The following is a 25,616-nucleotide window of genomic DNA, read 5'->3' as shown; positions in this document are numbered from 1 at the left end:
TTTCATTTGATAAACACGTTTAGATTGAATGGTAATTTATAATCAGTCACAAGAACGTCGAATCTGAATCACTTGAAAAAAACACGGGGGTGCTTAACTTTTTTCCAGGTGTATATATTAAATGTTAGCAACTTAGCTTTAAGAGTATATATATATATATATATATTTGTTGTCTTATAATAAGCTAGGAATATATAACCAACAATGGGAAGTATCTCTCACATTGTTAGTGTTGATTGTAATGGAAGCCTTATTGAACAACGTGTAATCTACTAATGGAAAGTTTATACTAACAAACATGAAATAATTCTTGTATTATTGTACTTGCACAAGTAGACAGATTACTCTATTACAAGTTCTATTTACTCGGTTCACTATTCGTAATTAGTATAATAGCTTGGCATTACCTGCTTTAGGTTATAAAAGAAGTTTTATTTGTGTTCCTCGCAAGTAATGTTTCGGACATTCATTTTAATATGGGTATATATGTACATATTCAATATGCAGACAAACAAATTGTAATGTTCTATGTAAATTTTTATCTTAGTAATAGTTTGATTTACTGCAATAACTGAAGGTCCTGTCTGCTTGTTCAGAGATAAATATGTGTATAAACTATTAGAACAAAACATCACGAAACAAACGATTTATAATTAGACTAGCACATGGTTGTGACCTTTCTTATTCCTTGATTTGGACTTAGATTGTGATGGGATACAATTTCTAAGAAATATCTTATAATATTTGTTGTAACTGTTTCTTTCGTTGACGGGTTTTAAAAATTATCTGGTGAAATAATTAAAAATCCAGTGCATGCAGATAATAACAAATTAATTTATTTCTTCCTTGACTTTTTTTACAAACTGCCCTCACTGTACACAGTTGTAGGATACGTTTACAAATGATGCACTGACTGTACACAGTTGTAAGGTACGTTTACAAATGATGCACTAACTGTACACAGCTGTAGGGTACGTTTACAAATGATGCACTAACTATACACAGCTGTAGGCTACGTTTACAAATGATGCACTGACTGTACACAGTTGTAAGGTACGTTTACAAATGATGCACTCACTGTACACAGCTGTAGGGTACGTTTACAAATGATGCACTGACTGTACACAGTTGTAGGGTACGTTTACAAATGATGCATTAGTGTACACAGTTGTAGGCTACCTTTACAAATGATGCCCTCACTGCACACAGCTGTAGGGTACGTTTACAAATGATGCACTAACTGTACACAGCTTTAAGGTATGTTTACAAATGATGCATTAGTGTACACAGTTGTAGGCTACCTTTACAAATGATGCCCTCACTGCACACAGCTGTAGGGTACGTTTACAAATGATGCACTAACTGTACACAGCTGTAGGCTACGTTTACAAATGATGCACTAACTGTACACAGTTGTAGGGTACGTTTACAAATGATGCATTAGTGTACACAGTTGTAGGCTACGTTTACAAATGATGCACTAACTGTACACAGTTGTAGGCTACGTTTACAAATGATGCACTAACTGTACACAGCTGTAGGCTACGTTTACAAATGATGCACTAACTGTACACAGTTGTAGGCTACGTTTACAAATGATGCACTGCACTAACATAAAGATCAAATTTCACAACTGAAACGAAAAAAACAAACAAACACGAAATGATTTATTAACGGATATAAACGATTCTATTATCTTGAAACAGCTCTACGATCTTTAGAAGTATCTCGCATTTGCCTTCATGTCAAATCTTTTAGAACTTTCTAGGTGTTCTAGGCCTATCTTATTAACCTTTCAGCCTTAACTTCATCATTAAGAACCACAACTTCCTCTAGCAAACAAACAAGTTTCAACATGAAAAATGAAGCTTACAGCTTATAACACTGACCCCTTCTTGAATTGTAAAGTTCCTTCAACTATCATAAGACAAAAAAAAATAGCCAGACTAAATTGTCCATTCACCAATTATTTTGGTGGGTTTCTCTTCTAGGACCCATGTTACACAAATTGGATGGTGCCTTGTCTCTTGTTGTCAGCGGCCATTCTGTTGCTGGGGAAGTTCATACTGGGAAGGTGGTTATATGAATCTATTGGCAGCTCCATCCTTGATGATCCCCTGGAAGTAGTCTCAACCGAAATTCAAGTCTCCACAGCAATTTGAAATTCTGCTGCCAAGTTCTCCAAAGTTACAGAGTTGGCTGTTCTTTCACCAACATATTTTCAAAGGTGATCACAGTAGACAATCTTTGCCGTGGACTGCCTATCCTTCTAGCTTCTGTAAACCACATCATTTATTCTTTTCAGCACAGCATATGGCTCCTCCCAGAACCTGCTTAATTTTGGAGTTAATCCTTTCTTATGGAAGAGATTGTACAGACATATCACCTTGCCTTGATGGAATCCAGTCTTATCAGCATTAAAATCATAGCAATTTACAAAAAAAAAAAAATAATTGCTAACTGATTTAAGTCTTTCTCAGATAAAGTCATGTATGACACTGAAGGTGTTCCTTAATGTCTCTACATATTCTGTGTAAGATTTTATCAGTGACTATTCTCCAGATGAGTGATGATGGTGTATTGCTGGTAGTTTCGTACTGCTGTATGATTACTTACCAGTAAAAGTGGAAAACCTTGATACCACATTTTCTGATGTTTATTCACATACATAACTAATTGACTGAACAATGTGCAGTTGTACCTCTTTACCAAGACATCAGAAGACAAATGCAGAGCTGTTCATTTCAATACTAAGGTTCTAACACGTTTACACAAACAAGTCTGATTCAAAGTTCCTACTTGGTCTGAGTGAAACTCCATAAGCACACACATTCTCTGATGATTGTCCTTGTTAGCACTTGTTTCCGGGTTAGGAAATGCCAACTGCTATTCTTTGGCCTGGGACCAAAAAGAGTCACAGCAACTCTTTGTTGTTGTTGTTTTATCATGGACCTTTTTACTCACAACAAAGTTCACATATTTTACACCAATTCTCCGCAGAACTCTTGCTCTCTCTTAACACCTAAGTTTCAAGCCACTGAAAGGTTGTGAAGATGACAAAATGCATTGGAATGTAGATTGAAAACAATATCAACTGTAGTTGTTCCTGTCCAATGGTACTTTCTCTTTTCTAACATAATAAGTCCTCTTCTAAGCACAAGTAATCCAAATACAACTTTGTTTTCAAGCTGTATGAAGTGACTGTTTGACATGAGGGTTTCTCTGCACTATTCTTAGGCAACTAAATAATTGGTTTCTTACTCGCATCTTTTGCCTTAGCAGTTTCCAGCTGAGTGTTGGACTACATCAGTTCCTCATAATTACTTGTGGATGCCACATCTTGAAATACACCATGCTGTACTTCGGGTAGATAATTTATTTATCCTGTGCTTCTCCATACCTACAGTTTTACACTGTTGTTCATATATGGTATTTGTGATAATGTGTCAGCATTTCAACGGTTCCATCCAGAGAAATCCACGATATTAAAATCATATTCCTGAAATTTCTAGAAGCATCTTGCAAATTAGTCTCCTGGGTTGCAAAAATCCACCAGCCACTTCAATGCTGCATGATTTACCTATGTAGATAATGATGAAAGTGGCTCATGATTTGAACAACTCCTAGTAGCTATTTTTCAGTTGAAGTATACTTCATTTCTGTGGCATTTATTGGTTTGCTAAAATAGGCAATCACATGTTCTTTTCTGTATTCTTGTGACAAAACTACTACCACAAAATAATCGCTAGTATCTGTATTTAAAATGAGTGGATCTTTTAGAGTTTGGTATACCAATAAAGGAGTAGTGGTCAATTCATTCTTCAGTTTGTTGAATACTTGTCCACAATCAGTAACCTAACAATATGTATTTGGCTTTTTAAGCAATTTGTGTAGATGAAAAGTTATATCAGTAAAAATTTTTACAAAATGACAATAGTAAGAGCAAAGCCTAAGAAATCCTCTTACCTCATGCAGATTCTTTACTGTTCGTCAATTCTGGACAAAGCCAATCTTTGATTGATCTGCTGCATCCCAGAAAACTCACCTGTTGACAGAACACACTTCTAAGAATTCAGCTTAACATTCTCTTTTCCCAAAAATTCCAAAGACTTCCTTAGACCTTCATGAGCATTATTAAATATCTCACATGCCCAACTATGTCACCCAAATAGATAAGTATAATGTTTCAAAGTAGTACAGACACAGCACACTCCATTAATAATTGGAATATAGTAGGAACATTACATAATCCAAATGGTAACAAGTTGCCACAAAACAATCTGTGGTAAAACCTGTCTTCTCTCTACTTGCTTTGTCAGATGGGAAAACGTTTGATGGGCTGCCAAGAGTTCCAGAGCACTGATGTGGAAGGTATGCTCCACAGGACACCAAACCCCTGAGGCCAAGGCATCATCCAGAAACGTGCCCCAACCCATAAGAGATGCATTAGCAAAGAAATGGAAATCCATACAGAGGTGTTGCTGTGGTATGTTAATCACAGTGTTAGCAAGGAAAAGGCAGCAACATTAAAAGAAAAGGCAGAGGATGATGAGAGATGTGTCACTGGTTGGTCAAAATCCATTGAAAAAGTATCATGTGAGCCTGGTCTCAAGAGACAAGATGTTCAACAGATGAGTCGCCAAAAGAGATAGAACTTCTTGCACAGGAAGTATAGGAGAGATAAAAATCGAGGTAACCAGACACTCCTTGTCTTGCAGATGAAAGCAGGAATGCTGAGCCTAATTGAGTTCAGAACTAAAAAAAAACTCTAAGGTGTATCAAGTATTGTGTCAATGTCAGGAATAACTTCACAAACTTGACCAACTAACCGAGACAAGCTGCTTCTCGAAGAAGAAGTGACACAGCCCAGAAGAATGCCTTTGAAGAGCCGAGTAGAAGCCAATTTTCCATGTATTGTGGATGCGTGGAGCAAATGCTCCCATGACTCAGATGAAGACATAAGGAGCCAAAGTTATTCCAAAGGGAGGAGCTTGAAACTAGTACACCTGATCCCAGTGAACATATAAAAGAAAATGATAAAGAGGAAAGGGCAATCAGAATATGTAGAAAGACATCCAAGATGTCAACCTTGGTCATCCATAGTCTGGGGAAATAGATCCAACAGAGAGGAAGAAACCCTCCATCTTGAAATAAGGAACCAACAAATAGTGGTTGAGAGATGAAAGCTCGATGATAGGAAGCCTGGTCTCTTGAAGGACAACAAAACGACAAGAATAAAATCCCAGAGAGGGGCAAACGACCCTCTTTATGGCTTTCATGTCCAAAAAAATCTATTAATGCAGCCTGGAGATGTAGAAGAGGAAGACTGGTCGGAGAAAGAAAAGGAACAGGAAAAGTGAACAGAAGAAGAATAGATGGTAAGTAAAAACTGTGTGTAAGAACCTGAATGACCCAGTGGTATGCCATAAAAAGAGTCCAAAGGCATGCAAACAGAAATATATGTTTCCACATTGGATACAAGTCACCTGGATACAAGGGGAGGGAGTCACTGACAGGACTTACATCAGACAACCCAACAAGAGGGGTGATGGCAAGAAAATGTAGAGGGGTGAGAAATGGGAAAAGTGGAGGGTTCAAGAGGTTGAGTAATGGAAGTGGACTCATTAGGATATGAGAGACAAGAAACCAGGGAAGAAAGAAAAGATTGGTGTCAGGCAAGCCTTGGCCAGTCTCCAGATTGTCAGAAACACTCTTGAAGACTTCAGGGCAAAGAAAAGAAGCCAGATGGAGATCACAAAGGTGAGAATGGGAAATATGAATGGTAGAGAGAAGAACATCATGTCCCAGAAGGTCCCAACAACATAGGAATCATGTAATCTGAGACAAGGCAGAAGACAAAACCCTGAACAATGTACTTAAAAGAACCAGCTGAAAAATTCTTAGAAAACCCACTGAGATCGCTGTTTAGGGCTTCAGATAGGAGATGAAGAGGGGATAGGTAACAAAGGAGATTAATAAGAAAAAGCATAGATGGGAAAACTGAGCACTAAAGATAGGGGTCAGCACTCTAAGTGGACAAAAAAGATCCCAGCAATTGTGAATCCAATAATGGAAAGGGGGAATGGCCATAAGCCATGGCAAAGGAATCCTGAAGTCAAGAAGGACAAGGCATTTGAGAGTGGGAATGAGGCTAATCCAGGAGCGTATCAGTATAGACATGCATGTCTGGAGAAGGACAAAAAAAACCAACAAATAATCCTCAGAGTGAGAGTCATGTAGTAAAAAATGGGAAGAATCAAAAGACAAAGTAATGAACAAACCTAAGATTTGGAAAGAAACATTTTCCCCAAGAGGTAGAGAGGAGCCTAATGAAAACCTGGGAGGTGGTAAGAGCCAATCAAAGCCATCGTCCATGTGATAAGGTTCAGAAAGAGGAGAATTCCCTTATTAAATAGGGACAGGGAAATGAGGCATGGAAGGCAGCAAAGAACACACAACACAATGAACTATGGCAGTAATATCTTTAACAGTCAATGAACCTCCAGTGACCAGAGACATAGAAGGGAGGTTATGAGGTACTAGTCACTGTCATTTGAGAATTCATGGTTCTACAGATCAAGAATTATTTCTCTGTTTTAGTTACTTTGAAGCAGTGTAGCTTTAAATTGAAGTTACAACAAACTAAAGGCATCATAAATCTAATGTAATCTAAAGTTAATTTCAAGCATGTACTTATGAGGGATTTACTTCACAAAGAGGATAAGTCACCCTCCTATTGGTTGAGAGCTATTGTCATATGATGATTACATCATGCAATGTTGCAGGTCATGTCAAAACACGTGGCTTAGGCAAGAGATTGTTCAAGGCTAATGGCATGCACAAAATCTCAAAGGCAGACGTACAAGGAATAGTTACTGTGTGAAGAGGTAAGTGAATAATTTTGGAATTCTTCTTTTCCTCTTGCTGGAACTGTATATCCAATTGCTGTTTGCCTTTTTCTTCATATCTGGAGGCAGTTTCACACCTTTCATTACCAAATCAAGTCAAACAATTGTAGCTATAGAATCAATGTCAACCAATATACTGCAAGCCTTCCCATTAATAAAACCATGGACTGGATTCTTAAAATAATGAATTTATCTCACTTGGGACAGATGGAGTATTCTCAGCTGCATTTTGCACCATAAGGCCAACTAATTACTATTTCCCTATGTATGGTTAGCCTTGGTTGTTCACTTGATCTGGTTGGGCTCAAAGATTCAATCTTTGGTGTCTAAACAGCTGTGGGTTTCTCACAACTATAACAATTTCCTCTTTCTGGTATCCTTTGGAAGGAGTTCTTATTCTCTATAAGCATAATAAGATAGTTTAATAACACTGCAGTCTTCAAATATCACAATCAAACTACTGACCAGACTTGCTATACCATGAGAAAGTCAGCAAAATTTGGACTTCTACTTTACCAAAAGGTACAATATTGGTGTAATACTAATGACTAATGGATCATAAGCAAGAATCTGTACAATTTGGACGTTACTTTCCCTAAAGGACACAGCAGCCAGCTGAACTCCTCAAACACCACAGTCACACTAATGACCAGACTCACTAGAACATAAGCAAGAATCTGTAAACTTTTTAACCTTTTCTTTCCCTAAAGGGCACACCAGCCAGCTGAACTCCTCAAACATCACAGTCACATTACTGACCAGACTCACTAGAACATAAGCAAGAATCTGTAAAATTTGAACCTTTTCTTTCCCTAAATGGCACACCAGCCAGCTGAATTCCTCAAACATCACAGTCACACTAATGACCAGACTCACTAGAACATAAGCAAGAATCTGTAAAATTTGAACCTTTTCTTCCCTAAAGGACACAGCATCCAGCTGCACTTCTCACACCACAGTCACATTACTAAACCAGACTCACTAGAACATAAGCAAGAATCTGTAAAATTTGAACCTTTTCTTTCCCTAAAGGACACAGCAGCCAGCTGCACTTCTCACACCACAGTCACATTACTGACCAGACTCACTAGAACATAAACAAGAATCTGTAAAATTTGGATCTTTTCTTTCCCTAAAGGACAAAACAGCCACAGTGATGATATCATACATAAGATAGCTTCTTGGCAGATGCACTCCTCAAAATTACAGTCAACTGATTAATGAGATTTACTGGAACATAAGCAGAGGCCAGCAAATTTTGAGCACTACCAACATAAATATTCAGGAAGAATAAACAACAGTGACCTGAAGGCTTTTACATAATTTGACATGTCCTCCTTATCAAGATAAAAATCTTGAGAAATCAATTATAAGTATTTGTACATCTTAGCTGTAATAGAAACATCATTATTTTCAACTAACATAAAAATTATGTCATGCCAATATGATTTTGCAAATATCTTAGCTGTATAACAAGTATTAGATCTGATTAAACAAGCATTTTTTCAGTATATTTACATATATTTTATTTAATTACAATAAAAAGTACATAAAACATTGCATTAATCTGAAAATAATATTATACAAATCTTGTGTTATACCAAAGTTGTAATTTGTAAAATATAAATAAAAACAACAACAAAAATCCACATAACTTTGTTTATTTATACTAATATGGACATTCGTTGCTTAAAAAGTTCCATCAGCTGCTTTATACTAGCATTTTAATGATTTATCTAATTACAATAATATCACCAGAATACCCAGCAACCACATCATAATCTAGTTTCTTCACAATATCTTTCTTTTGATAGAACATTTGATGAAAACAACCTAGCTTGAACAATTAAAACAAATTATATGAACTATACAATGTAACTAAAGTTGTTTTTCATTTCATCCAAGATTACTAGGTTTGAAGTGATTTAGGCGATTGATAATCCAGTCACTTTCTACTCCTTTGGTGTATTCTCGTATAAACCTATGACCACAATGAAAAAAAGTTACTATAAAGTATTATACAGACCTGAAAATTCATTACACTGGAAAAATGATCAAAAAATGGTATCTATCTTTACTAAACAGAATAATAACAAAACATTGTTCGTTGTTGAAAACCTTAAATACTGGCTATTAAGACTTATTATTTTATTATTAATTACTCTATTACAAACAATTACGCATCATTACTCAAAGAAACATTTCTTTCCAGTCTGTTTCACCATATGTGTAGCAAAATGTAAAAGTTTTTCTGTAAAGTAATTTCTTGCCATATTTTTCTAATCATGTCTAACCAGTAAAATTATTGTATTAAAACTTTTGAGTAACTTTATATTTCAATAATAAAATGTATTTAAATAAGCACTAAACTTTTGCACTACATTCCAATATATTCTGTTAGCAGGTCAAACTTTTATTGCTCTCGATAAAATTAAAAATGCTTCAAAAAACACCTCACATGGAGGTAAGCTATAAAGCTTTTGTCAATTCTGTATTGTTGTAGAAAGTTTTTAGTCAGTGAACATTCACTACATACACTATCTATGATTACCTTAACATCAACACCTATAATCAAGGAACAGTGGAAGAACAAAGGAATGAAAAATAATGATGATGCATACGATCTAACTCAAAAACAGTCTTATCTTCCACATTACATCATGCTTAAATAATAATACTAAAGACATAAAAAGAGACAGAACAGAAATAGTCAGACAATGAAGAAAGCAAATCAAAATATTATGGTCATGAAGTCAAAGATAAGAAATCACACAGCTAAGATCCAACCTAGTGGGTACAATAGTTTAATCTAGGCCACCATAACAGACAGAAATGTAAAGGTGAACACTTAAAAATCATCAGAGTGGCAAAGTTAGTGATGCCACTGAAGCCTCCTATAGCAAATATGCATTGCCTTCATATCACAGTAAAACCCCGTTACTTTTGTATGTGTTCAGAGTGTACACATACATGTGTGATGATTCTTATGACTTTGTGATGGGGTAGGAGTGACAAACAAAGAAATTGGTGTCTATAACATTGTGATGTACTCTGATGAATACTCACTGTAAAATAACATTGTGATGTACTCTGATGAATACTCACTGTAAAGTAACATTGTGATGTACTCTGATGAATACTCACTGTAAAATAACATTGTCATGTACTCTGATGAATACTCACTGTAAAGTAACATTGTGATGTACTCTGATGAATACTCACTGTAAAATAACATTGTCTGTACTCTGATGAATACTCACTGTAAAATAACATTGTGATGTACTCTGATGAATACTCACTGTAAAGTAACATTGTGATGTACTCTGATGAATACTCACTGTAAAGTAACATTGTGATGTACTCTGATGAATACTCACTGTAAAACTGGTAAATGTAATCAATTTTCACCACTTTAAAACAAGTGTGTATTATTATTATGTAATAATTACAAGTATGAGTAGGCATCCTTTAGTCTAACAATCAGGCTGATTACCACTTACCATTCATCTTCATCAGTGCAACTAATAATAGACCATGATCAATTACTGCCTGATAATCTAATCAAAGTCATGTTTCTTTTGATTGCAAACTGTGTAGAAATGGAGGAAAAAGTAATCAGATATTATCAATTAATAGATTACTCGCTTGACAGCTCGCCCACAATCACACAAATATATCCGGTAGCACTTTCACTTCACTGACAGTTACACGACTGGGGTATCTGCACAGACAGGAAACCATGCAGTAGAAATGGAGGAAACAGTAATCAGATATTATCAATTAATAGATTATTCGCTTGACAGCTCGCCCTTTCCTGTCTGTGCAGATACCTCAGTCATGTAACTGTCAGTGAAGTGAGAGTGCTACTGGATGTATTTGTATGATTGTCCATGCGGCATCCATGAACTCGACTACTGTATACATGGTTCAAGCCAATTTCTAATGTATACTACATACATGTACCTAACACCTGCATCAAGAAAGCAAATGTGTTTGATATTGTGATTACTCTAAATTCAGTAAAAGCATTAGAACACTAACATTAATGCAGTATTTAAATGTTTTCATGCATGTGAACCAAAATTTCCATACACGAATGTACTTATATGATGTAATTTTTGTGTGTTAACTCTGAAATCTTTGTCTAAAATACTCAGGGTACTAGGGTATTGAAAACCCTGATAATACCTCAGATTTAAGATAGCCTTTAAGGGGTAGAAAGACTGAAAAGAACAAGAGCAACCCAAGGCAGACTGACAGAAGAAGGACTTATGGACTGAGTCACAGTCAATTTATACAAAGTAAATCTCAGAATCAGAGCAGAACCATCAAATTTGTGCCAAAAACAAGTCTAAAATTGTTACATCAAAGTTGAAAAGAATACTGAACATCCATAACAGAATCAAACAGAACCTTCCATCAAATTGAAACAAAACTTAATGAGTAAAATATTATCCAAACCTACTATGGAAGATGTCATTAACACAATAATAAAACAAAGTAAAATATCTACTTGGATTATGAATTCTGCTACATAATTTAAAAATTAAAACTAGTAAAATGATTTTGTACTGTCAGATTTATTGGAACAAATGATAGTCCTAAGTGAAAGCAAACTCAACAAAACAAAAAATAACCTGTTTATGTATAGTCACATGACAAAGGCACATCTGGTGTTTGGAAGGGTTATTTCACCACGGTAAGCATGTAGAGGACATTAGTTTAAGCAAATAGCCACTGTCACTAGAAAAAGCAGTGCATAAACCTTGCAAAGAACACTAAAAGGTACTTTTTCATACAAAATAACTATCTATTATTGAAATTGTTTCACCTATAATTTTACTATGAGATAGTGAATTTGTAGAAATTAATTTATCATTGCTAAAGTGTCAAATTTGTGTCATGCTTTGGAGTGTTTAAATATTTTTTATTTTGTGATGCAAAGGTAATTACTGAACAAATGTTAACATTTTCTTTCTCTAAAAATGTATTTCTGAAAGGTACATACCTCCACTTATCCAAAGCTATCTTGATCTTGTTAAAAAAAATTTTGCTACAACATACCAGTCTTCATACCCCATCAGTTTTATGCCATTTCAGAAAATGTGCTGATCATGTGACTACTCTTTGCCAAATACATACATAAAAATCAAAACTAGTAAAATGACTTCATACAGGTCATAACTGTGCTATATATATACTGGCACAGCTAGCTCCCTCTACTATTCTAGAACAATCCTCAATTTCAAGAATTTGGCAGGCACAAACCATAAACACCGGCATCTGAGTGGTTAGGTAGGGTGGGAAGTGGGTAAGTAAAGAAAATGTCAACTTACAAAACGGTACTACCTCTACTCACCCAAAGCCAAGGTGGAGGGGCCAATGAAGACACATCAATCTCAAATCATGTAGAATTCAACCACACTGACAGAATGGGTGTGCTAGCATATGAAAAAATAGAACACCAGTGGGGTACAGCACTAGTTCTGAAACAGCTATGCTCTTCATCCAGTAATCAGTATGGTAACACAATTGGGGCAGAACTGAACTGACAGGCACAACTGAAATCACTAAGGAGAGTGTAGCACTGAATCTGTGTAGGAAGTGCCGGATAACTAAAACATGAATCAGTATGGTGTTGATAAACATGAAAAGGCTCGTGAGTGTGCACCACTTTCCCTTATATGTCTGTGCCAAGAGAAGTGCCATGGGTTACATCGGATTACACCAAGTGTAATCCAAGATATAGTGATCAACAAGTGCAGTCTGCACAAGCAAAAATATCCAGCGGAATCGCTTTGGATACGTAAGATTATGAAAGATATAAATTACTGTTATGAGTGTGATCGTGAGGGTCATCATAACTAGTCCTCCGTCCCCATCCAGATCATAACAAGCCATCGTAAGAAACAAGACATAGTACCTCCACAGTCCACCACTCCAGCAACAGGGAACTGGAGATGGTAAGGAATTCCATGCTCCACTAGAAGAGAAGGAGAGGAAATATGCATTGGGGAATCTGACACAGCGAAGACAGTACAATGGGTGTCTCAAATTCCCTATTTTAAAAAGCAGAAAGACCCAGATTGTACATGAATCATCAATCAGCATGGATGGGCAGAAATCCCCATCTGCTTTACTCATGAGGTCCATAATAAATGAAACTAGTAACTTTTATTAATATAAAATACACAGTAACAGAAACTGTGTATAAGGATACACATACCACCAGACAAGCTGACAGTGGTCTTACTGAAACACCCCATATCAACAGTGAGTGTCATAGAATTATTCATATCTAGAGCAAGTATAAGATGAGATCCTGATATACGATGTGTATCAACTAAAAATATGTAGGAAAAGTAACATGTTGACTTACTCCAGTCAAAGGCAAACAGTTGTGTGTAGAATCGCCACAGGAGAATGACGATACCCACCCAAGGAAGACACAGCTAGGTCATGCAGATAATGTGAGATGAATGTATTGGGAGTTGTGCACATCTCAGCCTGAATGAACTCCTCCAAAGGCCAGTGAAGACGAGCAACTAAAGACATAGTTAGATGATTAATTAGGTACGAAGAAACATCATGCAGATGGACAAGTCACAATACCCCAGTCGCATGAGTCGACGAACCCAACCAGTGAGTGCAATAGATGACAGATCACAGGACACAAAGGGAATCCTTTAAATAAATAGACAGGAACGATAACAAGAAAGGAGGCAGCATAAGCCACATAAGATCTCAGGGAATGAACTGGACAAAAAAGTCTATCTCGAAACCAAACTGAATGGGAGTACACGTGGAAAATGAAATGTAAGTAAATAGAAGAGAAGGGCAAACAACCTGCATGGACAGCAGAGTTGTAGGGAAGGAAGGCCCGATCAGGATAGAGGATGCGGGAAACATCAAGGGCATAAATATCAGAATGACAAGGACTGCAAGCCAGATGGTGCAAGGAACACATACAATAGTTTCAAATGGAGAACTGGACAGGGCATGAAGGACAAACTGTGAACCAAGATGGTGCAAGGAACACATAGCAATAGTTTCAAATGGAGAACTGGACAGGGCATGAAGGACAAAACTGTGAACCGAGATGGCAAAACAAAGGGACAAGGAGGATAGACAATACAAAAGAAGGGATATAACAAGAGAGGAGAAAGCTTTCCAGAAATGGGAGAATCAGAAGATGTTCAACAGGGCAGTCCTATAACTAGAAACAGTGGACACAGACAAAACCTGGTGAAACAACCAGGTGAAGAACTGGAAAAGATGAGGTACCGAAGGACAGGAGGGGCAGAAGCCATGGTTAATGGACCAAGGTCTGAACGTAGACCACTGCCTCTTGTACACAGACAAGGAGGAATGTTGAACAGGAAAGGAAAGACAGTACACGAGCTACGTGTGAAGATGGAGTTTGGTGATGTCAAAATCTCTTTGGAATCGCATAAAGCACCAAACCAACTAAGATAGCTTCAGTAAACAGATGAAACTCTGGACAAGGTGGAGGAATACGAGCCCCCACGGTGGTCAATTCCCTGTCGAGCCACTAAGCAAGGATAATGCGATGGTCCAAGGGATTCTGGGAGAAGTTCCATTGATTGAGAAGCACCCACTAAAGGGAATACATGTAAGCTCGACCCAAGGAAATGAGAACTTCCAAGGAAGCCCACATCCCCGAAAGAGAGAGAACCTCTCTTGCAGTGAGAAAAGGAGAAGCTGGGCTATCGAGACTGCCTGCTCCATATCCCTGATCCAAAGTGGAGAAGGCCGGGCCCAACAAAGATGGGAATTGAATAAAAACCCCAATGGAATAAAATATTGAGTGGGGTTAGGAATGGACCTCCCCAACTGGATCAGAAAACCCCACCCAATTATCTTCCCGAAGAAGTAAGCAAGCATGATTGACTGACTGAGCACAGGAAGAGGTGAGCAGGAGTAAGTTGTCCATAAAAAGGAGAGTCTGAAGACCCAACGAGTGAAAATAATGGGCAAAAGAATGTACCACTTGACAAAACACATGGAGCTGGTCAAGGACCAAGTTGCAGAGCCCAGAACTGGATGACACAACCCTCGTGCACAAACCACAGAAAATGACATGACACTGGATCAGTTGGAATATCAAGATATGCATCCGTCATGATTATATGGTCATCCAGAATCCCAAAGACCCCCTCCCACCAAAGTGAGAGGTAGGACTCCATGGTGAAGTGATGTGGCTCCAGATAAGAGTTTGTTCGTTTTTGTTTCTTTTTGAATTTTGCACAAAGCTACACAAGGGCTATCTGTGCTAGCCATCCCTAATTTAACAGTGAAAGACTAGAGGGAAGGCAGCTAGTCATCACCACCCACCACCAACTCTTGGGCTACTCTTTTACCAACAAATAATGGGACTGACCATTACATTATAATGCCCCCCACAGTTGAAAAGGCGAGCATGTTTGGTGCGACGGGGATTTAAACACGCGACCCTCAGATTGTGAGTCAAGCACCCTAACCACCTGGCCATGCCGGGCCAGATCTATGACAGGTCTCCAATCTTTCATGGAACAACAATTAGATGGGCATAAAACCCAAAGACACATAAACTAACATAATTAGAAAAAGTCTACAAAGTAACAAACTTGCAAAACGATGAAGTTCGACCTAAAACATAATACAACAAGCAACACCTAAAGTACAAATCCACCAAAGGAACTTAGAAGATAAAAGAAATGTAAATACCAAACTTATAAGTCTACTCAAAGAACCAATAAAACAAAATACACACAAGTAAAAACTACCCAGAAGAATAAAAGAATGAAAAGGCAGTCAGTTAAAAAATAAAATTTCATTCAAATCTAATCCCCAATTAGATCTGACTAGTAGTAAAGAAAAAGGAACAAACTAACTAACAAAAACAGTGAAAGGAAGTATAAATAACCAACCAACATATTCACATGATTGGCCAAGGTTACAATTACCCAAACAGTAACCATCGTGGAAAACCCATATATATATACCAAAAATAAACAAAAACAAAGTAATTATCAAACTCTAAACAGAAATTTAAACTAAAGTAACTACCAAACACTGAGAAGAGAAGACCTAAATTATTGCATGGGGAAATTTGGTCAATCCAAACAAACTCACATAAACTCGCTAATCATGGGTATGCCTACTGGGGGTGAGCAATACACACTGAAAACTTACCACAGATCTCCTGGGAAAAATAACAATACCTAATCCAAGAGATTACATGAAGAGCAGTAACAGGTGGAAGATGCTGCAAAAAGAAATTTCTAATCAGTAGTTATATCCTTCCTCAGAACTTCCTGTGAACAAAAGCCTGTACTTTCTCATCAGACATCACTGACCCTGAGACTTGAGGACTCCTGTCAGAACCATTGCCGAATTTCCCGGGAATTTCATCATCTGCCATACTAAACCTCAAATTCATATGAACAAATTACAATTTGGAAAACAGAAATATTTCTCAAACAAACAAGTAGAAACAATGAAACTCAAACACAAGAAGTTGAAACTGATATAAATTTGTGATCAAGCACAATTAAAATATTGTAGTCAAATGGAGAACAAGTTAAAACACAGATCTACACATTAGAATGCCAATCGAGAAATTGAGAATTGTTCTAGAATAGTAGAGGGAGATAGCCGTGTCAGTACAGATGGTGCAGGACAATTGGTGGAGAGTAGTCACATGATCAACACATGTTCTTTTAAGGCGCACAACTGATGGGGTATAAAGACTGGTGCGCTGTAGCGAATTTTTTTTAATAATGCTTAGAGGGCAGACCAGGATCAAGACAGCTTTGGGTGAGAAAAGGTAGTACCATTTTGGAACTACACTGATTCCTTACTTATAAATCAATGAGATTGAAATTGTTTAGTAAAGCACATTAGTTGCACATTAGAAATTACTTTATCATATGAAACTGAAACACTTTTGCAGTTATGAAATCAACAATGCTTTGCAGCATTAGTTACTCTGAGTGGTTTAAAATGTTCATAATGAATTAATGTTAGTGAAACATCATTCAATCATTCCAAAGGTATTTTGGTGTGTTGGATGTGAAGTGTGTACCTAAATATAAAAGATGCACACCAGAACCAAGAAATAGTGAACTAAGAAGATTACTTTAGAAAGATGATGCCATTTGTACTAAATGCCATGAATCTATTATCCATCTGCCTTGCATTTGATCTTCCTCCTGGTCACTTTGAAATTGAAAGAAGTGATCCAAGCTACACTTCCTCAGATTCCACTCCTGTTGCATCCTGGACCAAACCAGATTGTACAACTTTTAAGGATTTCAGACTGAGCATCAGGTTATGGAGAAATAGTAATTTCAAATGTGTTAATGTGCCCAAAATATATTCAGCGGACTATTGCACCACTTGAAGCTCAAACTCAAATATATGTTACATGTTGTATCATCATTCCTACTAGAGTCCAATGCAGCAGGTATTGCCTGGACAGAAAACAATTTATTTCAAGTAAAATGCATTCTCACTGGATTCAGCATGAATCACGTTCATCCACCTATACTAGCATGGTAGTGCCTCAAAGCAAGATTTTGGTCTTTTTTTTTTTTATGGTTCAACATTTTGGGGATAATGTGAGCATAATATACATAAGAAAAGAAATTTTAAGGGGGATAAAACTCCTCTCTAATGAACCCTTTATTATAAGACAAAGAATTCTGTAAAAGGATGTCATACAAATATTTGTTTTTAAAAGAAGTTACAATAGCTAAGAGTTTCAAGGTAACTATATCTGGATACATTAATGATTGTCATAGTAACAGAGCTATTTCTAATATATGAAATCAGTAGTCGAACCAAAGATAGGCAAGATAGTATTAGGAGGCAAAAATACATTATAAATAATGTAGCTCATGCTTTCCAATTTGTTAGTAAGTGGAGTAAACAAACTGTTGGTAGTGTGAAATGAACAGAGAACATTTGTAAAAGGTAGTGCTTACTCTACGAGCACAATCTGACCGACATCTTACTATTTCTTCACATACCTGTAGTTACAAACAAAGATACGGTCCTTATATTGGTTGATGGTTTGAAGACTTGGATCTTCTTTTTTAATTTCATCAAAGTCACGAAGACAGTGATAAACAACAGTGACTTCCACAAATCTCTGCTGTGATCCTAAAGAGATTTTTTCTAAAATTTAAGCTTTTATAACATTAAACAGTCATAAAAACAAAACAGAATGCCAATATGACATACAATTAAATATCTGTTCACCATGAGCAATAATTCAAACAGAAGTATCTGATGGAATTTTTAATGAAATATTTATTGCAATATTTCAACATAAAAGGTTTGGTCAGTTGCCACATGAGTGTCTTTATACCTAAGGCTATGTGTTTGTTCAAACAGATTATGTTAACATAGTCACAATAAACAGTGAAAAAGAAATGTATTAATATTTTAAAACCATATATTACAGGAAACTTTACTGAAACTATTTTATCATTATGAATACAAAAACTAATTATTACCATCCTCCAACATGATGCCAATTTGGTACGGAAAGCAAAAGTAAATGTCATTTAGTTTTACTTCCAGTTCTTGACGTTGCTGGACATTCAGAGTGAGGTAGTTCTTCTTTATTTCAGCAATAGCCTTTAAAAAATAGAGTATAGAGAAAAACCATTATTATCTGACATCTCCCAGACAGAGCATGATGGGCAAAAATTCTGGTCAGGAAAATGCTTCCCTTACAATATTTTGCAGGAAACATTTTAACATCTTGTTAATGTTTTAAAGTACAGTATTTCTATGTCACCTGCAAGTATTAGGAAAAAAATTATCGTTATATAAAAAAGCTATGTAGGGCTGGCTGCTGAACTTGAAAAAAGGAACGAAATAAGACAGGTATGGAAGTGGACATATCATTTGATTCGGCTAATGATCACATAGCAAAATAAGCCATCTTGACTTTACATGGAGAATAAAATCCCTACATTACTGGCTTCCCTACTTTGTCTATCTAAAGCTTGGTGGTTGAATAGAATTTCTGCTTTCATCATTATACCTTTCTTGCAGTTAACTTTAGAATACTATGTTTATGACTATTTTACAATAGATTAACATTTTACAATTGGAAATCCTGGTTCTATTTGTCTTGTCAATGAGGATGCCAGTAATAAAGGGATTTTATTTAGCAATGATGTTTTTGTTCCTATACTTGTTTAGTTTATTTTTTTATTAGATGGCATATGTAGGTTACTAGGTTATAGAGTGTATTCTACAACTTTATAAATTTTGTATAGAATAATAATAAAATAGATGGTCAGAGATTGTTAACACTGTTTTGCTCTATCAAATGACGATAAATTTATAATTACTGCTAGAATTAGGTAGGTGTTAGACCTGTTGAAGAAAGATGATGATGAACAACAATAAGAAATCTCGGTTTTGGCTATGCACCTGTTTTCAACTTTGGGAAGCTTGGGATAGCTGAAAAGCTGCATATACATGAGAAGTATAGCAACTATGTCAGGTAGCTCTTCATATCTAGCTTCTGAAGACCTGTATGTATATTGATTTTTTTTTACTTCTTCACTTCATACATAATATAGGCTTGGCTCCCTAAAGACACTGATTATATAGTGTACAAAGCGCTGAGTATTCTACACATTACAGTCATCTAATGTTCATCTCTTATTGGGTGGTAATTCCTGTTTCACCCTGTATTTAAGCTTTTTAACCTTTTAACATTTCCAACCGTACATTTACGACAATTACGGTAATGGAAAGAAGCCCTTTCATGGATTAAAAAAGGATAAAAGAACCCCAGATTTTCATAAGAAACCTAACTTCAAGTGGTAATAACAACATTTTCACTAAAATTATTATTATTTTTTTCTTAATTTTGCATATAATAATACTAAAATAAGAAGTCAAAGATCGTGAATACTGTTTTGCTTTATCAAATGACGATAAAATTATAGTTACTGCTAGAACTAGGTAGGCGTTAGGCCTGTTGAAGAAGAATGATGGTGAACAAAAGAAATCCCATATTTTGCTATTCACAGGTTTTAGACTTTTCGGATGCTTTGGATAGCTGAAAATGGCATATACACTAGAGATAAAGCAATTATGTCAGGTAGTTCTTCATAGGTTACTCTGGTTTGTTCTCAATTTTGTGCAAAGCTACACAAACCCACAACCCACAGATTGCGAGCCGAGCGATCTAACCACCTGGCCATGTCAGGCCATGCTATAATGAAGCCACAGCAGTGCCACTAAGCTATAATGAACCCACAGCAGTGCTACTAAGTTATAATGAAGCCACAGCAGTGCCACTGAGCTATAATGAAGCCACTGCAATGCCAGCCACAGCAGTACCACTAAGCTATAAGGAAGTCACTGCAATGCCAGCCACAGCAGTGCCACTAAGCAATAAGGAAGCCACAACAGTGCCACTAAGTTATAATGAAGCCACAGCAGTGCCAGTAAGCTATAATGAAGCCACAGCAGTGCCACTAAGCTATAATGAAGCTACAGCAGTGCCACTAAGTTATAATAGAGCTACAGCAGTGCCACTAAGCAATAATGAACATTTGTATTTGGAGATATCAAAATTTGCGGTTACAAGAGATTTCGAAAAGCAAAGTGCTGGATAACAAAGTTTTTACCATATATTTCACTGGTGTATATGATTACTATACAATTAATGATTTTAAAAGTTAAACATTTCTTTGTAAAAATATCTTTCAAGTTTCTAGTCAAATGCATTTACAATTATATAGTCTGCATTATTTTGATACTTATGAAATTTAGTTAAAACCACAAGATACATGTATACATTTTGGTGCAAATGACAGCCCAGTCATTTAATGTACATTTTGTTTATTGTTTCATACAGATTTAAGTTGTACTTATATAATATAGGGACTGTAACACTTTTTAGTATATAATTTTGCTCCTGTATTTGAAATGTGTTAATAATCTGTAATTTCATCTTTAGTGTATCTATTTAGCTCATATGAAGTCATGCTTCTTTAATATTGTAAATAGAAACTCAAAAAGTCATGCAATTGTCTTCCAAATTTCCAAAGCATTTGATGGCAATGAGTCTCTTCTTCCAACATCTTGGGTTTCATCCTCAATGTCTCCAGTACCTTCATGTTACATGCACACAGAACCTAAAGCTTACTTTGTAATATGGGAATACAGCTACAGCTGTGGTTCAAGAAAACAACTTACAGTTTATACCACTTCAATGACATTTTTAAGTTTTCAATACCTTAACAATACAAAAAAGGTCAGATTTTTGAACATTTTTTTAAATACCAAGCAAAAATGTGGCTGCAAATAAAAAACAAAACTGGCTAATGAAAGGATATGGGAAAAAGGTAGAGAAAAGCATTAACATTTCATGAAGTTTACAATGATTGGTAAGATATGAAACTTAAAGGATTGCAGAAGATGAAGAAAGTTAATTAAACAAGTCATTAGGCAATTGAAAAGGGAATTTGAAAGAAAAGGTTGGGTAGAAATGTAAAAAATCAACAGCAAGAATTCCTTAAAATATATTAATGGAAAGTAAAATGTTAGGATGATTATAGACTGTTTATTTCTAACTATTATGAGATTACTAAATTCTACTGTTTCTTCAGATTTTACTAATGAAGATTGAAGCAGTATTTCTCATCCTAGAGGGAAATGTCTCCAATGGAGTATTTTGCTAAAATTTGGGCTCCTTGCTTTAAAAAGTACATTGAATTGTTGGAAAAAGTTTAAAGGAGGGGTACTGGGATGATACTTGAGATGGAAAAGTTGTCATAGGAGGACAAGTTAAGATTTTTGAACTTGTTTTCTCTTGAAAAATGAAGAGTTAGAGGGGATGTGATTGAAGTGTACATCTTTTATTATATATATTATTGAAAATGGTAGTCTGTGGGGACACAAATATAAATTAGGCTGGGAAGGACTCTTCTTTATCTTAGAAAGTTTTACTTTTCTAACAGGGTGATTGGTTAGTGGAATGGGTTGCTTTCAGGCAGTAAATTTAAGGAAAGGACCATCAAATATTCAAACAACCAGGGCTGGATTTGAAGTTTTTTATTAAGTGACAGGACAGTCTTGATGGACCAACAAGCACCTTGTTGTCCCTTAAATAGTATGTAAACTTTGTAATATATATTTCAACATAATTTAATCATGTGGAAGGAAGTAATGAAGCTAGCTCTTAACTATGAGTCTCCTAGACATTACTTATAAACTAAATAGTTTTTATACTGTCAGTAACACTAGATTTTGAACCTTTATGAGCAAAACAACACTAATTGAATTACAATGTTTCAAGAAAACATAATCCAAATGATACACAGCAAAGTACACCTTTGTTTTGAAATTAAAGCCTTACATTTTGAGTTACTAAACCATCCAAGCCTTCAAAGTCTCCAACAGCAAGTAAAGATGAAACTACTCCCAAAGCCTGAAAAGTTAAATATATATATATATATATATATATAGCCACAGTCTAACTGATATATGGTAACTATAGAAATAAAATTACCACATCCATCTTAATTACTAAAAGTAAATATGCTACTTGTATGTAAAAAAATAAAACTTGCATACAATTGTTAATTTAAAACTTTAGTACAAGAAAAGGTTTTAGTTATAGTTCCACTGAGAAAATACAATTTCACAATTAGAAATTATACAGTATTAATCTGGTAAAAAGTTGTTTAAAAATATTAGTTTTTTCTTGTTAATAATACATACTAAAGACAGAAGGGAGGGTTGGCTATGGGATCTCTGATGTCACCATTATTGTGTAATTTTTATGTATGAATGAATTCAAAAGTAAAGCTTTAAATAAATTTAATTTGACACCAGAAATGTAGATATGTTGATAACACCTTTGTGATATAGCAACATAGTAAAGAAGCTTTAGCAAGGTTTGCTAATTAACTCAATAGTTTAGAGACTTCTATTAAATTCACTTATGAGATAGAAGAAAAAAAAAGTTATACTACAACTTATTGTAAACCTTTCTCTGTGATCATACCACCACATCAACAATCATGTCACACAACAGCTTAAAAAAATTGTCAGCTTTCTATTTTTATGTATACAGTGCTATAAAATAGTATTCTGAACAATTAGATAATTGTTATGGTGTGTACACATTTTACAAGCCGGTGAAGCCTTGTCATGAAACATTAATATTAGGCCCATAACATTTTCAAACACTACATTATTAATCTAGTCCCTTAGGGGCATTCAAGAATTAGAAATGTATTATAATAGTATTCCAACCACACTATATTTGTCACGTCCATTGCCTATGATGCATTTCATTTAATCCAGAGCTCTTCAGGCCAGCTGGGATACGACAAACAGAATATGCTTCATAACCTAAGTAGTGCACTCTTCCAATGATTTTGATATCCTTCCTGTAGTAAGCAGAGTCAAATCTACATACTACTATAAATGGTGCTTAACCAGCCTTATAACAAGACAATAACCTTTTGATGCTTCATTCAAAATTCACATGAACAGATACAAGAAGTCTCTTTTTTTTCTTATCATAGCTAAACACTCAGTAAAACATTTTAAAGTTTATTAACAATCACATTTCTTCTTTCTTCCCAGTTACACTAATGTTCCCGGCATACAAGAAACAATATATTTACCTTACTCGACTCATCTCAATGTTGAAACTCATTCTACAGATTTTAATTCAGTCACAAGAGTCATTCACAATAACAAAAAATATTTTCAGTATAATCAAATTATGTGCAAAAAAACAACAATACGAGATTTCTGAATAAAATCCAGCATTGAATTTATAATACAGGAAATTGATAACTTATAACTGAACGTAATATCTCAGTGTGGTGCAGAATGGCAAATAAACATAGCTTATGTATATCATGGTAGGGCATTACATACATCACGGGAAGTCTGGAACACTGCAGAACAATACATTTAAGTATTTCATTAGACTTTTAATTCTCCTTTTTAAACAAAGAAATAATTAGGTGCATGTATAACTGTTTAATCATTAGTTTACAAACATGCCATATTATTAGAAAGATTTATAGCTTGATCAACAAAAATTCCTTGTAACTGTGAAACAGGATTAAATTATCACCTGTTTAGCTCCTACCACAAAGTCTTTGTGGTTAAACTGTTTGTCCAAGTATGGCTGGATAATAATCTTTGTCTGAATCCAGTTTTTAACAGTCAAAAATAAGCTTGGCCATACAATATGTGGGAAATCCGTTAAGGAATTAGCAGTTTTATCATCTTTGCCATCACCTTCTACATCTGGTTTTTCTTGCTCATAATACACAGCAGAAGTTGAAAACTGTCTTAAAGCTTTGGGCAAAGGGTAAAAACTAAAACAATTCTTCTCTTTCTGTGAGGTGGACTTAGATGAGCAATTGTAGCACATGAATGACTGTGACCTGTTGACTGGTATTGGTAATAACGTCATTTTCCAGTCAACAGTTTTCAAGGGTAATTGGAACTTTAATAATGACATTCCTGGGCTCTCCAAAAGAGGGTAAAAACAATTGCTCTTGTACTCTTTGTGAAAACCAAGAACAGGTCTATAAACACTAAAGATTAAAGATCGACATGTAGTTTTTAATAACCCTGCTAACAAGCCAGATCTTCTATTTCTAGATGTAGCTTGAATTAAATCAAGCTTAAAAACTGGAAGTGCATCGCTTTTTCTTTGCTCACAAAAATAATAATTTTGCCTTTCACAAATATTAGAAAATTTAGTTCTGATATATGTGTTACTGTTAGTGATAGTACCACTACATAACAAAGAATTAAAGCAATCTTTTTTAAACATGTATTTTGTCTTGAACAAACTTGGATGATTCCCCTTAAAATACCTCATTTTCTTGCTCTCTATTCAAAATTGTAACTTTTTTCTTACTTAATATTTTATACTTAGTAGACTTAGCCAACCAAGGACTGAAGACGATACACCTAGTCCTACTGCTTACCCCGCACGCACCTTTGCCCGTACTCGATTTTGCTTCGGGAACGTTTAAGCCTAAAGACGTTAACGTTACTCGTTATGAAAGCTTTCCACTCGTAGTGGAATAGCAAAAATTCTCGTTTTATGATAACACCATTATTTATACCTATATTAAAAAATATACTTTTATTACATTTTTAGAATAAACATATATTATTCCCAACTTCCAATCTGTTTTTGGTTTGTATAATAACTTTACGGATATTACACTACTTAAACCTGAAGAAACAACTGGCAATTTTTACTTATCCTACCATAGAGGGCGTTACAATCTTAAAGCACATGGACAAGTAAGCATTAGTTTTATATGAAAATTCCTTCTCATTCAGTAGTTCAGGACCAGGCATGTCAGTCAAGTGGATAAGACTCGCAATCTATCCGTTGGAGGTTCAACTCCCCGTCCCAACAAACATGCTCGCCCTTTCAGCTATAGGGCGTTATAATATGACGGTGAATAGTTGCCTTCCTTCTAGTCTTTCGGTGCTAAATTACGGACGACTATCGCAAATAACCCTCGTGTAACTTTGCGCAAATTTATAACAAACAAACATTGACTCAGCGGCAATTCGGAGGGGGTAAAAATCGGGTTTCGATACCGAGGTTTTTGTTTTGGAATTTCGCGCAAAGCTACACGAGGGCTATCTGCGCTAGCCGTCCCTAATTTAGCA

The 25,616-nt window shown here is 35.6% G+C and overlaps 1 protein-coding gene across 3 annotated transcripts; it reads right to left on the bottom strand.

The window, feature by feature from the left end:
• Positions 1 to 8,553: 8,553 nt before the first annotated feature.
• LOC106465103 (m-AAA protease-interacting protein 1, mitochondrial-like) lies at positions 8,554 to 25,332 on the bottom strand. Of its 3 annotated transcripts, none has more exons than XM_022392943.1 (5): positions 25,203 to 25,332; positions 22,306 to 22,377; positions 18,431 to 18,554; positions 17,942 to 18,074; positions 8,554 to 8,889 (listed from the first exon to the last, which is right to left on the bottom strand). In XM_022392943.1, the coding sequence occupies exons 1-5, from the start codon at positions 25,293 to 25,295 to the stop codon at positions 8,805 to 8,807; spliced, it is 507 nt and encodes a 168-aa protein (XP_022248651.1). In that variant the 5' UTR covers positions 25,296 to 25,332; the 3' UTR covers positions 8,554 to 8,804. The 3 variants fall into 3 exon arrangements, with proteins under 3 accessions (XP_022248651.1, XP_013780753.1, XP_022248650.1); XM_013925299.2 differs by lacking the exon at positions 25,203 to 25,332 and adding an exon at positions 24,046 to 25,195; XM_022392942.1 differs by lacking the exons at positions 17,942 to 18,074; positions 25,203 to 25,332 and adding an exon at positions 24,046 to 25,195.
• Between the last annotated feature and the right edge of the window lie 284 nt (positions 25,333 to 25,616).

The sequence above is a fragment of the Limulus polyphemus genome, unplaced genomic scaffold (genome assembly GCF_000517525.1).
Source record: "Limulus polyphemus unplaced genomic scaffold, Limulus_polyphemus-2.1.2 Scaffold1836, whole genome shotgun sequence".
Taxonomy (NCBI): Eukaryota; Metazoa; Arthropoda; class Merostomata; order Xiphosura; family Limulidae; genus Limulus; species Limulus polyphemus.
This window is presented reverse-complemented; position numbering and strand designations above follow the sequence as displayed.